General features: G+C 45.2%; 1 protein-coding gene across 3 annotated transcripts in view; it reads left to right on the top strand.

Annotated features, from left to right (window-relative positions):
* The window catches only part of Tbc1d5 (TBC1 domain family, member 5), a 424,595-nt gene extending 416,577 nt beyond the window's left edge, over positions 1 to 8,018 (top strand). For all 3 annotated transcript variants that reach the window (XM_013022145.1, XM_013022143.1, XM_013022144.1), the window contains 2 exons: positions 1,030 to 1,173; positions 6,510 to 8,018. In XM_013022145.1, coding sequence (XP_012877599.1) covers positions 1,030 to 1,173; positions 6,510 to 6,803 — 438 coding nt within the window. In that variant the 3' untranslated portion in view covers positions 6,804 to 8,018. The remainder of the gene's footprint in view (positions 1 to 1,029; positions 1,174 to 6,509) is intronic.
* Positions 8,019 to 15,970: the final 7,952 nt, after the last annotated feature.

Here is a 15,970-nt window from a genome sequence, read left to right as displayed (position 1 = left end):
TCCAGAGCTGGCGTGGTTGGTACAGCATGTTTGATTATTTATCCAAAAGTATATGAATGTTCTTCAAGCACAGCCCATAACCATACATGCTCAGAAAGCCCTCACTCTCTCAAGGCTCCAGTCTACATAACACTTGCAGGTCTAGGTGGCAATGAGGAGTACGTTCTCACAAATGTTAGCCTGATCAGAAAAGCTCCAACTGGGGTGGAACCACTTCCTTGGTGGAGGGGAGAGGGGTTGTGCACCAGGACATTGTGCAAGCGTATGGGACTCCCTGTGTAAGATGCCACCCAGCCATCTGTTAACACCCTGAGATTTCCTTTGCTCATTGTGAAGTCCACAGCTTTCATAAACCTGAGTTTCCTTATCACTTCTTCCTTAGAAGAATATTCATATTAGTATTCACAACTCAGTAGTCCTCTCTTATCTGGGAGGGATAGATTCCATTGACTAGCAATGGGTATCTATGTCCATGGAGGATAGTACTGAACCCTATATTATGTTGTCCATATGTATAATAAGGTCTATTAATGAAACACAGATTGACAACAATAGACTTGATTATAACAGCAAACTAAAATAAAAATTTGAATGTGTTCTCTCAAAATGTCTTATACTGATGATGTGATATGATGCAAAGCTTGTGTGATGAGATGAAGTGAGGTGCACAGGATAAAAATTGTAATGAGGTGTTTGGCTACCACCTAGGGTGACTTGAACACAAGCCTGACATGTCTTCTGGTAACCCGGCCACTAGTCTGTGTAGGATGGATCGTCTGTAGCATGGATGACTCATATCCTAGGTAGGAAAGAATAGGACCGATACTCAGAATAGCACACAGTTTAAGATTTGGGAATTATTTCTGCCATTTCCCTTTAACATTTTTAGACTGCAGTTGGGATCAGATAACAAATGAGGATAAGGGGACTCCTGTATTAATGTAAAGGTCAATGACAATTCTGCTTTTAAATGTGTAGACTTAGCCAGCCTTTAAATACTTATTCATATCTTTTCTTCTTTGAAAATAGATCAAAGATATTCTAAAAGGTTCCCTGCGTTTCAACCAGAGCCAGCTGGAGGCTGAGGAGAATGAGCAGATCACCATCGCAGATGACCACTACTGCTCCAGTGGACAGGGCCAGGACAACCAAGTTTCTGGGACCACCAAGCAGGTGCAGGAGCTCTGATGAACACTGTTACATTAACTCCATGGTTCTTCAAAGAAAGTCCCTACTAAAGCACTTCAGGTTATTCAACTGTGAAATAACACAGCGAGGCAGGGGGCTATGTTCAGCCATACAGATTATACACTCAGTGCTGAAGGTCATTATCATTCAGAGTTAATCAGACTATAAACCTGTGGGAAGTAGAATGGGCCTGAGCACTATTATTCATTCTGTGAATCTCTGCCTTCATTATTGGTCAGTTGCTCCCAGCTGCTCTCTCCATTCCTTTAGCACAGGAAGTACATGTACTATGCTAAATTTTCCTAAGACTGTCTTAATGGATTTCACTTGGCTAGAACCTTTCTTGGATTTTGGCTTTGTTGGTTTTTTTGGTCAAATTTTGTCTTCATGGGGAAGAACTTCTCATTAATGTCAATACAAGAGTCAACAAACTTCTTTTATAAAGACCCATATAAAAACAGCCACTGCCAGGCACGTATGGCTCACACTAGAGACTGAGATCTGAGGATGGTGGTTCAAAGACAGAAAAGCCTTCATGAGACTCTTATCTCCAGTTAGTCATCAAGTGGAGCTGTGGCTCAAGTGGTAGAGTGCTAGCCTGGAGCAAAAAAAGCTTAGGGACAGTGCCTAGGCCCTGAGTTCAAACCCCAAGGACGAGTACCAACCAAAATAAAGTCAGCTTATACAGTTCATTTCTTAAAATGAATTTTAAGTCAAACAAAATCTTCTCCAAGTCACTTTAAGTCTAACAGCATCTAGGACCTTGTAATTTGTTTTTGTGTTTTTATAAAACAGCAGGATAGTATTTGAATGAAGATTTTTTTTTTTTCAGTTTAAGAGTGTTTGCTGAGAAGACAGAATTCTGATTAACTCCTTGTGAAACTGTTTGAAATTGCCATGTAGTGCTGTCCCTCAGCTCTTCAGCTCAAGGCGAGCGCTCTACCACTTGAACCAGAGCGCCACTTCCAGTTTTCGAGTGGTTAGTTGGAGATAAGAGTCTCACAAACTTTCCTGCCCGGGCTGGCTTTGAACCACAATCCTCAGATCCCAGCCTCCTGAGTAGCTAGGATTATAGGTATGAACCACAGGTGCCTGGTAAACCTAGCCATTTTTAATTCAGTTTTATTTAAAAGTATGGCATTCCTGGGGGTTTTGTATTTTTAATGTATTTTTTTAATTGTAAGAGTGATATCAGAGAGGTTACAGTTACATAAGTGAGGTAAGGTAATGAGTACATTTTTTGTTGAACATTGTTACCCCCACCCTTGTTTTCTCCCACTTTCCTTCCCCCATAACTTCCCTTCCCCCAAGCTGTAAAATTCATTTCCAACATAGTGTCTTGTAAGTGTCGCTGTTGCATCGGTTCACCCATTGTCCTATGTCTCACCATTTCGTTATTCCCCTTCCTTTCCCCAAATCAGATAAAGGTATATACAAGACACATGGTACCATAATTCAAAACAATAACAGGGGATAGACCAAATGAAAAAAAAAGAAGAGAAAAAAGATATAACTTCACACAGTGCATTCAAAAACAGAACAAAAACAAAATAACTCTTTTTTCCAGATCTTGGAGTTCCTTTTGATTAGCATCATTTTATGCTCATATGTACAGAGCTAGTGAATTATTGTGATCCTCTGCTAGGACTACCCTAGACATATATTAGTTACTACAAATGAGGGAGCCTGTAATCAAACACAGTGGGTTTGCTCTTGGTGAGTGCAGTCAATAAGGAGAACCAGGCGATGAGAGTGAAAAAAAGGCTGTGTGCAGCAATAAAGGGCCCAGGGCGGGCTACACTCACAAAGCACAGTTTCTCAGAACAGAGGAAGCAAGGGGATTTCACTGGTGCTACTTGCACATATTCACACTGGACAGACTTCACATGCGGAGGCAACCACATCCCAGAGCATGCACAATTGAAGATCTTGCTTCTTCATATTTTACATGTTTAATGACTGGACCACCTCTGGGGCAGAGAACTCAGGAGCAAAGTTTGGGTCACCAAGAAGAGGGGCTGGGCAGCTCTGGATGGTTTAAATTGGTTCCTTATGGTCTTTTCTGGAGAACTTCAGCTAAAACATGAAACAATGTCAGCCAATCCTCATGAGAGGCAGCAGTTTCTGCACTACTGGCATAGGTGCTCAACCCTAAACAATCCTGCTTAATGGCTGACAAACTTACTAGTCTCTCCTACTGTCCCCAGAGGACCCTGCATTCACATACCCAAGATGATCTGGTCTGAGCTATGTATGTACCAGAGGAAATGTTCTGAGACCTTATCTGGCAGGGCATCACTGTGATGCAGTGCAAAGAGACCCTTCATCTCTGCATGTGTCTTCAAGGCTTAGTCAACCCCTCTGGATCTATGGGGCTCCTTCTATAGCTCCTTCCCTATGATACTTTTTTTTTTTTGGTCGGTCATAGGGCTTGAACTCTGGGTCTAGGCCCTGTCTCTTCAGCTCAAGTCAAATGCTCTACCACTTGAGCCACAGCACCACTTCCAGTTTTCTGGTGGTTAATTGGAGATAGGCGTCTCAAGGACTTTTCTGCCAGGGCTGACTTTGAACCATTATCCTCAGATCTCAGCCTCCTGAGTAGTTAGGATTATAGGCATGAGCCACTGGCGCCTGGCCTTATGATACTTTTACGTTCATTTAAAAAACAGTGCTCCTAAGGTAGGGAGAATTTGGGGAGTAATGCTCTCTGTGCTTCAGAGGAAATAAGGAAAATCCTAGATGCAAAACACATGAAGTGTATCCTGTTGCTAATAAGCCCAAAGATCTGGACTAGCTTCACAAGTTGAGGTCAGGTAGGAATCCCTGACCCACCCTCTTTTTGCAGAAGTCTGAATCCCATGGTTTGGGCTGACTTTTCCTTCTCACTGTGGGGTGCTGGGGGGAAGGACTCTGGCCATATGAATGATAGCTAGAAATGTGCCATCCCAAGACTTCCAAATGAGAGTGCTGCCAGATATGTTCTGAGGGCCTGTTCTGGCAGGCAATTGGTGTCTAGGGTTATAGGAGTCTCATGAGCTTCCGTTTATAGGGATCCAAGAATTGGTGGCAGGCAAGCTCCTTAGATACTTAGATGTATTCACATTAAGTCAGTAACAGATTGTGCCACAGCTCAGTCCTAACTTAGGTGTGAATCACCTCTGTTTTGGTTAGCCACTGAAGCCTAGTGCAGAACCACCAGGTTTCTCACCGTGGGGACATGGCTCTGTGTTCTGACAGGGCCCTTCCCCATCGCAGACTGTGACAGGGTTCTTCTGTAGTTAATCTATGTGCCTGCTCCCCACTATGATATGACATAATTGTTACTCCAAGACCCCACCCTTCACACACACCTCTAGGAGATAGGACTTTTGGACCCTGGATTCATCAGTCAACCAAATCAACATATCCCTTACCTTACAGGTACCTGGGTCCCAAATTTTGATCTGTTTATTAAAGGGATTTATGTTGTAATGGTACTGGCCAATTTTAGGCAGGACTGACAAGTTAAACTTTTCTGATTGCTCAAGTTTGAAGTAGGAAATTATGATACTTCTGCAAATTGTGTAAATGGAAGTAAGTAGTTAAGACTGTCAAGGGAATTCTTTAGGAATTCATCTTTGCATCTAGAAAATAGTTTGATAGTACAAAACAGTATCTTTAGTTTGCTTTGTGATATTGGTCAAGCTAACTAGGTCCCCCAGCCACGCTTGTTCACTTGACCTGGGATGTTAGCGGGCAGGATGTGGAAGTTCATAAAAGAACAAAAGTGTGGAGATCTCTAGGCATGTAATTTTTGTTTGTCTAAGCCAGTCTATAGCCCTACTTGAGGAGAAGCATGCTTGGTAATTAGCATATGGTGGAAGGATCCTTACTTCAAGTCACAGGCTATGAATGTATTTCCCCTCTTCAAAAGTCGTGCTGAGTAAATTGATCATGGCGTCTCCTCTAACACTAGGATTCACAGTTCAGTTTCCTCTATTTCCAGCCACAGAGCTACCTGTTAGGAGAATCAAGTGCAGGATAGCAGTAATGGAACCAAAGTACCCATGCTCTGGAAATAGGAAGTCAAACCTGAGACTCCATTGGCTTATGTGCATGCAGAAGCAGGGAGAAGCCCTACTCCCCAAGGCCACCACAGTTCTCTCCTCAGATCACAGGCCAGAGACAGGAATGGGATGAGGTTTAGTTTCTTCCCCACCCCACCCCCCAAAAAAAACCAGTTCTCTCAGTCCCATTTTCAATCATGTCTTCTTTCAAAAACCCATATGCTTTTCTCCCTCTGTGTGAATGAACCTCAGAACCCACTACAGTGTTAAGGCAGGTGTTGTGAAGATACATCAATGTCAGATGTAGAAGGTATCTGAGCCATTACATAGCCACCTGCCCAGCATGTCACCAAGGACATGCAGTTCCCAGGCTCTGTACAGCTCATGGACTGCCTGTACCAACCAGTCAAGGAGGCCCAAGGATCCAAGGGACATTTCCAGCCAAGAGGCTCCATACATCTCTTGACTTCAGGCCTGTGCACTAGCAGGTCAAGCAGGCAGACTCAGAGATTGTAACATCTCTGCATACCATCACTTGATAAAGTGTGCTTCCTGCCTGCTGGCCACAGATATCCTTGGCCTTTCCATGTGTCCATGAATGCTAACTCCTTTAAGTGAAAAAGTCACTTACAGTTGCTTTGTAGACCACAGCAATACTATACTTTGCAATTAACTGTCATATTTAGCTTCCCTGCTTACAGAACCTACTACTTAGTACCACCATTGCCCCAGAAGCTCTTGGCATACACACCCACGATGAAGCTGGCTGTGGTAAAGAGATGAGGCAGTTGGCTGGCACAGTGGTGGCATTAGGCCATTTCAGAGTTGGTGGTAAAATTTCTCCAATGTGAGAGTCACATCCTCACATGTCATCTCACTGCACTGGGATCACACTCTCTTTATCCCTACTTTCAGATTAGAGAAATAAAGCTTACGGAGAAGGGATTTGCACTTGGTCTCCACATGAGACTGGCAAGAATGATGACTGCAGCCAATGGCTAGTTCCTGGGCTCAGCCTCCTGGCATCATAGAAGCCACCTCTACAGTTTGGCCAGAAGGAAGCCAGCATTCAGTTTAACAGGGGCTTAACTAGGTGCTGTTGACTGTACACCACAAACCTGGCCCCCAGGGCAGTGGAACCAAACCATATGTCCAAGGAAGGATATGGCACAGAGGCCCAGCTAGACAGTGTTCCCCCAGTGCTCAAAAAGTCTCTGCTTAGTCCTTTACTAATTTCTGCTTTCACCAACTTGTTCTACTGACTGTACTTCACAGGCTTCTTCAGAAACACCAGTGCGCACAGATGGAGGGAGTTCAGATGACTTCATCTTGGTTTCCAAAGAAGATGATGGGGGCAGTGCCAAGGGTGCCTTCTCAGGCCAGGCCCAGGCTCTTCGCACCCTTAGAAGAACATCTGGGAAAAGCCAGGCCCCAGCCTACTCCCCACTGGTGTTCTCAGACCCACTGATGGGTCCAGCCTCAGCTTCCTCCAGCAACCCCAGCTCCAGCCCTGACGATGACAGCAGCAAGGACTCTGGCTTCACCATTGTGAGCCCCCTGGACATCTGACAACAGAGGCCCAGCCACTACCTCAGTGGCCTAAAGCTCCATCAGTGGAGACTCCGCTGAAACCAATGCTTGTTTCCCAGCATGCATTTGGCATTGGTAAAGCCTGTTGGGACCCTCTAGAAAGAAGCAAGTAAGGCCACAGAGCACATAGAGTTATAATCCCTGAAATGTAGATGGGAGCCCCTCTGTGGGGACCTCTCGCCCCTTGCCCCTTCCTTCCTTTGAATTAGAGCTGGGGTAGGTACCCAGCACCATGCTCAATGTCAGAAAAGGCCAAACCACCACCAAAACCAATTTTCTTCCACTAACTAAGAAGGTCCCACAGCTCCATCAGTTACATTCAGGAAGAGTGGAAGGAGTTGGTCTCAAACTTCTCTCTTTCAGAAGCATCAGCCACAGGAAGACAGGTTAATGTCAAGAAAGCTTATTCTGTGGAAAACTGCTTGCTTCCACTCCTACCTTGGAAAGTCATATAGCAGATTCGGGTACAATAGAATAAATGAGAATGGCTAGATTTCAGGGTTGGAACTACCTACCAACCTCTCAAAGTTATGATCTTTAACAGCAGGCTCTAGACTTAAGAATCATACTTAGGTGTAGTGTGGTGTTAGGTTCTTTGATTGGTTAACGGAACCTTTATAACCTCAGACTAGTATACTTTGGATCACTGCTCCTGCTTAAGCAACTGTTGGACATCTTTTAGAGGCTTTCATGGTCAGAAAACATGGTCACTGTAAGACAGTCTTTGCTGCACTCACTTCAAAAGTTGCAGGAATACTACTATCTTACAATTGAATAATGTGACCCTAACTTTAAATGGGGAAAACATTTCACTTAGTTGATTTTCTGACCAAGTCTCTCTAGTTACAGAGCTAGATTTATCTCTAAGAAGAAAGGCTTAGGGAAAACCATGCTCATTCTTATCCAGAGTAAAGTGGCTGTGATAGGCAACTATACCTGGAGTCCCTTTGTGGGGAACAGGGCTCTTAGAGAACATTCCAGGTGCAAGGAGGATGGGATTCCTACACAGCCCTGCCCTTTTTTGGAGCTAGTAAAGGAGCTTCCAAGCCTGCGCTCAGCTGTAAACTGCACCGCAGCACAGCTGTCAGGACCAGGCCTGCTGTGCCAGCCCTTCCTGAGCTGTGCAGAGACTCCTCTGCAGTGAGTAGCTCAGGGAACCACAGCAGGCACAGCATTTGTTACATGAGCCATCTCTCTTCTGTCTGCTTCCTGCTCCCTCTGGGGTCAGTGGAGACTGCACATCGATGCAGGGCCTGGTTCACTGCCACAGAGAAGAGCAGCCATAGCAGGAGGAACTGGCTCTGTGCCTCTCCCCAGAAGGTGGCAGGGCCTCTGGGCAGTGGCAGCTTTCCAGGTACCTTTATATTAAAGTGAAAAGCTAAGTATGGAGTGCACACTGTCCCTTCCATTGCTAACCATGTGTTCTCTGCAGACAAGTGTGATAATGACATGATTTCACATTCCATCTCCAATAAAATGGTGATGATTCTCGAGTCAGCTACCACACAGGGAATTCTAATTAACTCTCCAATTTGTTCTTCAATGGTAACAGAGAAATCTCCTCTTGCCACATCAACACGTAAGCTGAATAACTATCTGGTTTTCCCAGATAACAAGGTGGGCTGGCCTTCCGCCAGTGGACAACTGGTGCCTTTGCACTAATTTGCTCTCTGGGTCCTCATTCTGACTGGTCCTGTCAGCACTGCTAAGTTCTGCCAGCACATATCCCTGTGAAGACACTTCCTAAGCTTGAGTCCTCACATACACGGGGAGCCTGAGAGAGGTTGCCATTGACCACTTTCTCACAAAGGACTTAAGACAGTGATGGTGTTCTCAGTACTGAAGTAGGACCCACATCAAGGTCTTAGGACAGAGACCAGAAAGGACCACAGTGGCAGTCTCATAGCTAAGGCCACTGACATGCTCTCTTCCTTTGTCCTGAGAACCATAACTAAATGTCCCTGGCTACAAAAGAGCCACTGACCACTCACCAGGCCAAGAAGACTAGGCTGATCCTCTGCCTTGGCCTTGGCATTTATTAGTCAGTAAAACCCCAAGCCCTGCTTGGATGCTAGGAGTGGGTCTGCTCCAAAGTGTGCTTCTCTGGCCTCAGTAAGCTCACCAACTTCTCAAAAGAAGGAAGCCAGGACACAATTACAGTCTTGAGGTATTCTTTTCTGTGTGACTTTTTCATTCTTCTTGTTAAGCATTGTTCGCATTTGTATTAGTTATAGTGCTATTAAATAATGTGTTCCTCATTATTTCATCAGGTACTTAAGCTCAATTGCACATTCATAAAATCCTGAATATATGAAACATTAACAATGTGGTAATCAATGGAATTGCTCGTTTTATTAACATTTAAATACATTTTATATATCTAAGCTTAGATAAACTCTAGTTGACACTTTTTTATGTCTTTGTATTTCATGCAGTCCTTTCTGATCAGAATGGAAATATGAAAAGTAAAGAAAATTTAGCTATGTTTTAAATAAGAGCATTAGAGACTAGAGAGTCATAATGATTCGCCTTATCTTAATGTGTATACCAAGAGGTCACATAACACTTGAAGATTCTAATTATACTGGATGATCCTCACAAAGACAACCTCCTGCTGAGTTTAGTGCTAACTGCAATCTGGATAGAAACAACCACACAGCAGAATGAACATGATTGCAAAACTAAACCAAGATCTCCCTGTGATTTGTCTTTCCACATACAATTGAGCTGTCTTGCCACAGGCCTCATAGCCCTAAGGAAGCCACACAGGGGGTGGGTGCTGCCTTTACTCTGTCAGAGATGTCAGAACAAAGGAAAACTCCTTGACACACAATCTCCTCCAAGGATAAGCTGTCATAGGTAACTCAAATTTGTGGCTTTTGTTTTCATTATTTAAGAAACTGCTGTGTGGGGGTCATTACAGAAGTGTAGTGAGGACTTAGGTCCCCATGTGTTGAGTGGCTGCCCTGTTAGCCCAGACCAGCTCTATCTGTCCTCCCCTGAGGACATACCTGGCCTCTACCATGTCCAGAGCAGATGGACTGGGAAGCCATGGCACCAAGAGAATAGAACTGAGGAGCTGCCAGAAAGTCAGCTTCCTCTCACAAGCCAAATCACAATCTCAGTGTTAATACTCCAAGTTCATGTAACCAGGCTAGAGAGAAAGGTCATAACTTTACTCTCAGTGTCACAATTCATTTGATATTAGAACCTCCGCGATGCCATTTATATCCTGTCATTTGTTTCTCATCCATCTTCATGTAACTCATGACCTAGGAAATGATTTAGCATCTTGGCATAGCCATCCCATTCAATATGGTTATAATAAAGAACTGATGCAAACTGGAGTGCAGCTCCCCTTTTTCCAGGTAGAGCATGCCAGAGGGGCAGAGCTGAGTGCTGATGGAGGTACCTGGGCAGGCCTCAGCCCCCTGCCATTTCCTCCCCATCTCTACAGCGTGGGCCTCATGTAATGGGATAACTGTTTCACTTGGCAGTGACCTGACTACACAGGGTAAGACTTGAGGCAGGAAGCACAGCTGGACCATGAAGCAGAGCAATTTCAGGGAGGATCACTGTTCTGGGAAAGCCCCTGGAGATGGAGCACCGCGTCCGAGGTTTGCTCTGGAAGCCTCATTTATACTCATAATGCTGCCTTTCTTTGGTGAAAGGCTGTGGAATGGGGGGACAGAGAAGACACCTGGGAAGGTATCCCTAGACATTTTCAACCTCTATATGGGTCCCAGACCCTGCCACTAAAGGGCTTTCCCTCCTGTCTTCCCTTCAGGCTCTGCTAGTACAAAAGTGAGGGCCTGGAGCATTTTTCAGATGGTTCAGGCTAGTGATGGTAACCTCAGCTACCCTAGCCACACAAGCCCACTAAGTGCTCATCCACACCCCAACAGACCAGAAGCTTGGGAATTTCTTCCTGTTCAGCTGCACCTCTCCACCTGGAGGTTCACCACAAGTAATGTGAGCCCCAAAAGAGAGGATGGCAGCCAGGGCTGCCAGGCTGGGCCCTAGCCCTTACATGAGGGTATACGAGATGCTCCTTCCCTTACTCTGCTGACAGAGGAGAAGCCGAGTTCTATGGAAGAGACAGGGCCATACCGCTGCATCTGACTTTGGACTCCAGGACCTTAAAGTGCCAGCTTCCATGGCCCACAATGCCTTATGGGAGGGGTGATGAACAGTTGCAGTTTTATTTTGTAGTTTGTCTCTGCCTCAGCCAGAACTTTGCCTTTTAAGAATGTATGTCACCAGCAGCCTCTGCATAGGAATGTCACTCCCAGAGAGCTCACCCCACATCAATCCTCTTCTCAGACTCAAGTAAACACCCTCTAAATGTAAGGCTATTAGATGCTAGAGACACAGATTTCCCCCTCCCATTTCAGGAAAGAGTAAAAGTACAGAATATAGTATGATTCTACATTGAGAAACTGGAGGAATAATGAAAGGCTATGGTAGCCCAGAAGATGCCTCCAGCCAACCAGGAAGGGCTCCTAGTAAACAGCTTACAGTGGGACAGTGGTCTGTAGGAGTCAGCCTCACCCGTGTGGTAAGCAGAGGTGACTCACCCACTTCCTGCTCAGTAAATGTTAGAAACTGTTGCAGGTGAATTTACAGCAACCAGGAAGGTTAATTTTCCCATAGACACTTGTATGGGGGCCAGACCCTCATTGAAGACTTGATAGGTCAAACCTTCAATGACAGCCACAGAGCATGCCCAGGCCACAACAGACCATGGGAACTTAATGGCAGCATCCTGATTTGCTCAGGACCAAGTGACCATGTGACAGGAGCCCCCATGCCTCCCAGAGGAATGAAGAGACGTGTCTACCAAGGTGTAACAGAAGATGATGGGCTACAGTGGTGTCACCTCTGCTCCCCCAAGCCCGGTGTTCCAAGAAAGGTCAGCCAGCAAGGCCACAATGCAGAGATGGCTGTTTACTGCCTTACCCACATCCTTGGTCCTCAGCCCAGCATGGACACCTCTTGCTTCCTCAGCTCTGCCCTCATCCACAGCCTCTCAGCCTCCCAAGCCCAGTACCACAGCTCTGTACATGACCTCCCTGTCCTCAGTCCCCTCTGCCCCCTACCCTAGTTCACTCAGCCCCCTGCCCATTCCAGCATAAAGTCTCATGCTAAGCATCCAGCTTACCCCTGCTTGGGAGCAGATGGTCCTCTGAGCCTTCAGGATGGAAGGGTGTGCCACCATCTCTACCCACCCCACCAGCCTGTGCTCAGCCGCTGCCCACCTGCTCAAGACCCCTGCCTGATCTCTGGTTTATATCTGGTGAATGTTCCCCACTCACTAGTCTTCTCTGGATGCATCCACATGAAGTGTCCAGAGGTCCCAGTGTTGTGTATATTTTTCCCACAGTACCAGTTGCTTTGGCTTCATAACAAATGCCTAGACTGTAGGCCATAATGCTGCCAGCCATTCATTATGCTTTGGATCAAGGCTTCAGGCAGACTGTAATGGAATTACCTGTCATACTGTCCTGTTGTCTAGGGCCTGTGCAGCCTTAAAGTCTTGATGTTAGAGTGGCCTGTAAAGAAAGAGAAGGGCCAGATGAAGTAACTTGACCTGTTATGACCTGCTCAACACACAGTCCCATAGCATCAATATCACCTCTACCACACTCTACCCATCAAGGGTAAAATCACAGCCCACCCAAATGAAGGGGGGAGGAGGAGGCAGTGTCCCAGAAGCCCATGTGACATGAAGTGCTACTGTGGCTGCTCCAGGAGGACAATGCCTGTTGTGCTCACCAACTGGATGCTTCTCCAGGTGGCCAGAAGAGTGCCTAGCCACTCTGAACTATGAATGCTTTGCCCCTACTATAGAGTTTAGAGGCTCCATCCAAACCCTGTACTATGTGTTGCTGCTCACTTATCTCCAGAAAAAGCTTTATTCTATTGTTTCAAGGTATAATCCTCAGAATTTGAGACTCCCCCATCAAGGGCCCCTAGCATGTTGCTTTTGTGACTTCTCAACTTGCAGAAAACTGTGGATACAATGTATTAACACTTTCTAGTCCCTTGCCTCAGGAAGACTACAGCTTCTACTTCCTGTCTCGAAGAACACTCCCTTTTGGGATCTGGCCACCATGCTGCAAGGAAATCCCAAGCAGCTGTAAAAGGTGAAGGGTGGGGATCCTATGGAAAAGAGCCAACTGTCAATAATAACTTACAATGCCATCTTGGAAATGAACTCTTTCAACTGATTATATGCAGAACAAAGCAAAGGCATACCACTAGCCTTCCCAAATCAGAGTCACCAACCAAAAGGAAATTTGAGGAAGAGTAGCTATGCAGTTAGGGTTATCATCCTCTAGACTCTTAACATCTTGAGACAACATATCTTTCCCAGTTCTTTGTCCTCTTTACTCAACACAATCTTTGCATTTTGCTTCTTGAGAAGCAGTCCTAAGTCCTATTATTTATTATGCACTTAGTATGTGCCAAGCACTGAACTCAGGGAGACAAGCAGTAAAATAACAGATCCCTGTCCTCAGAGAGCTCACAATCAGCAGGGTATAGGGGAAGGTCCAGCAGATGTGCAAATGAATCTCTTTAGATGAGAAGACAAGGCAGAGATATGTTAGGACACCTAATGTACTTTCCCTGAGAGGAGGGACAGAATCACCAAGCTGGACCACTGGGATATGAATGATGACCCAGAAACAGTGTGCAGGAGTTGAGAACAGACGATACTGGAAGCCTAAAATTGGAAACCCTCTTCTCTTCCTACATTTTGAAGACCAGCCCATGCACTTTCCTAAGCTTCTTTGTCATTCTTTGATGATCTGTCCCTGAGGACACCACCCCCAGCAGAATGGTAAAGTCTGGGGTGCCTCAAGCTCCCGAAGGTGGCAAGCTTTGTACAACCACAGAAACTCCTGTGGCTTCCTCCCACCATGTCCAATAGCTGGCCAGACTCCATATGGTAAAGTCCATCCAGAGGCAAATTGCTGGGCGTGTGAATGCATGGACTTCCCCAGTGATGTGACGAAGGGGGGTGGCAATGCTGCAGAGTTCTCAGAATCCTGAGCATTAGAGATTCAGAGAAAGTGTACTGTGGCTGGGTGCTGGCAGAGTTGCTAACCGCAGGGCCTGCTCAGAGTCGAGTGAGAGCTTGCTGAGCCTTCTGTCCCCAGGTGCATACATCACAGCTGTCCCACAAGAAGGGACACTGAGGGAGAGGAGCCTTGGGCCTCTAGTTGAACTCCACTTTAGGTTATCTCTCCTCCCACAAGGCTTGGTATCAGCTCATCCAGGTGGGTGTGGCCCCCATTTGAAATGGGAGTAAGAAATACATTTTATGATGTAACAGAGAAGATGACGTTTGCCACTATGTAATATGAAGTTCTAAAAATGTCAGTGGTTTAAAAACAAAAGTTCCTTACTTGAGTGCCAATTCAAGGTTTCCAGTATTGTCCTGGCTCTCCTCCATGCAGCAATTCAGGGACACAGCACCATGAGACTCCAACACTCTCCCCTCAATTCTCACAACCACTAACAGAAGGGATATGTCACCACCAATCACATGCCAATGACAAGAGCAAGTCAACCAGGGGATAGCTTTCCCAGGGTTAAACCGACTTGCATAAATCTCAGTCAGGTGACAATACTGATCCACCAGAATGTTAAGAAGGACCATCACCTGTGAAACCTGCTGTGAAGTAGCCTTTGTGTTCCTATGGTTCAGAAACATATGGGCAAATAAATATTCCACCCATATTATGTCCCAAATTGACATCAGAGTCATTGTCCTCTTTCTTTGAAAAGACAAAAAGACAAATTAGACTTTAATGAGAGACCCAGACTTCCCTGCATAAAGTTGATTTCAAAGTGTTTAATTTTGGTCCATGCACCCAAATTTCTTCAATTACCTCCTATTACAAAGCAGGGCAAGGAGCCTCTCAGTGGAAAGGTATGCACTAACAGAATGGGTACACACTATCTCTGGGTTTAAATAGGACCCCTACCTCCACACAAGCTGTGTGCTCTTAAGAACACGCACAACTTCTCTGGCTTGGTCAGGATGTATTGCCTACCTCTCAGGATGCATATGAGGGGCAGATGAAAGAAAGTGAGCAAAGTGCCCAATGGTTCCAATGAAGACCAGCATATTCTCACTCCCAACAAGGAGAGAGCAAGATCAGAAAGCTGGCTTCTGTCTCCAAGTGTTCACAGTTGGCAGAACTATCCCAAGGAAAGGGTGCATGTACAGCCTGTGACTTAATGTCCCAGACACACAGCTCTGGTTCACAGATAGGCATTCAACAAGTACTTACTGGGCATTTCAAATACTGTTCTAGAAAAAGAAAACACAGAAAGGTCCTTATACAGATCACTATCTAATGCCACCCTTTCTACCTGTCTCCATACCCACACACACACATAGTCTTCTTTGGTCATTGTTTTGAATAAATGAAAGGGTTCAGAGAGAGTCATGACGAATGCCATTTTTAATTATAGTATTGATTTTTGAAAAGAGACCACAGAGATCCCAAATAGCCAAGGCAATTTTGAGCATAAAAGCAAAGACAGGTATGACAAAACTGAAGTTCATATAATACAAGCTCTAGACACCAAAACACAGTGTCATAAAAACACACAATGGAAAAGAATGGAGAACCAAGAAATGAATCCACACATACACAGCTACTTCATCCTTGCCTAAACATATCTGAATAATAGTCTCTTTAATAAATGGTGCTGGGAAAACATAATATCCACAAGCAGAAAAGAGAAACTAGATCTTTACGTCTCCAAATACAAAAGCTGTAAGGGAAATACACACACACACACACACACACACACACACACACACACACACACACACGTACACACACACCCTACAAAGGAAGTCTTATCAGAATAACAGACTTCTCAACAGAAACCTTAGAAACAAGAAGGGCGTGGAATGATGTTTTTCAAATCCTGAAGGTGAACACTGACAAGGCATAATAGTCTATTTAACAAAGGTATCATTCATGACAGCAGGATAAATTAAAATTTTCCATGATAAACAAAACCTAAAGCATTTTTTTTTTGGGTCCGGTCGTGGGGCCTGAACTCTGGGCCTGGGCGCTGTCCCTCAGCTCTTCAGCTCAAGGCTAGCGCTCTACCACTTG

This window comes from Dipodomys ordii, unplaced genomic scaffold (assembly GCF_000151885.1).
Source record: "Dipodomys ordii isolate 6190 unplaced genomic scaffold, Dord_2.0 Scaffold60, whole genome shotgun sequence".
In the NCBI taxonomy this organism is placed as follows: Eukaryota; Metazoa; Chordata; class Mammalia; order Rodentia; family Heteromyidae; genus Dipodomys; species Dipodomys ordii.
The sequence above is the reverse complement of the archived record's forward strand: the minus strand, read 5'-3'. Positions and strand labels throughout refer to the sequence as shown.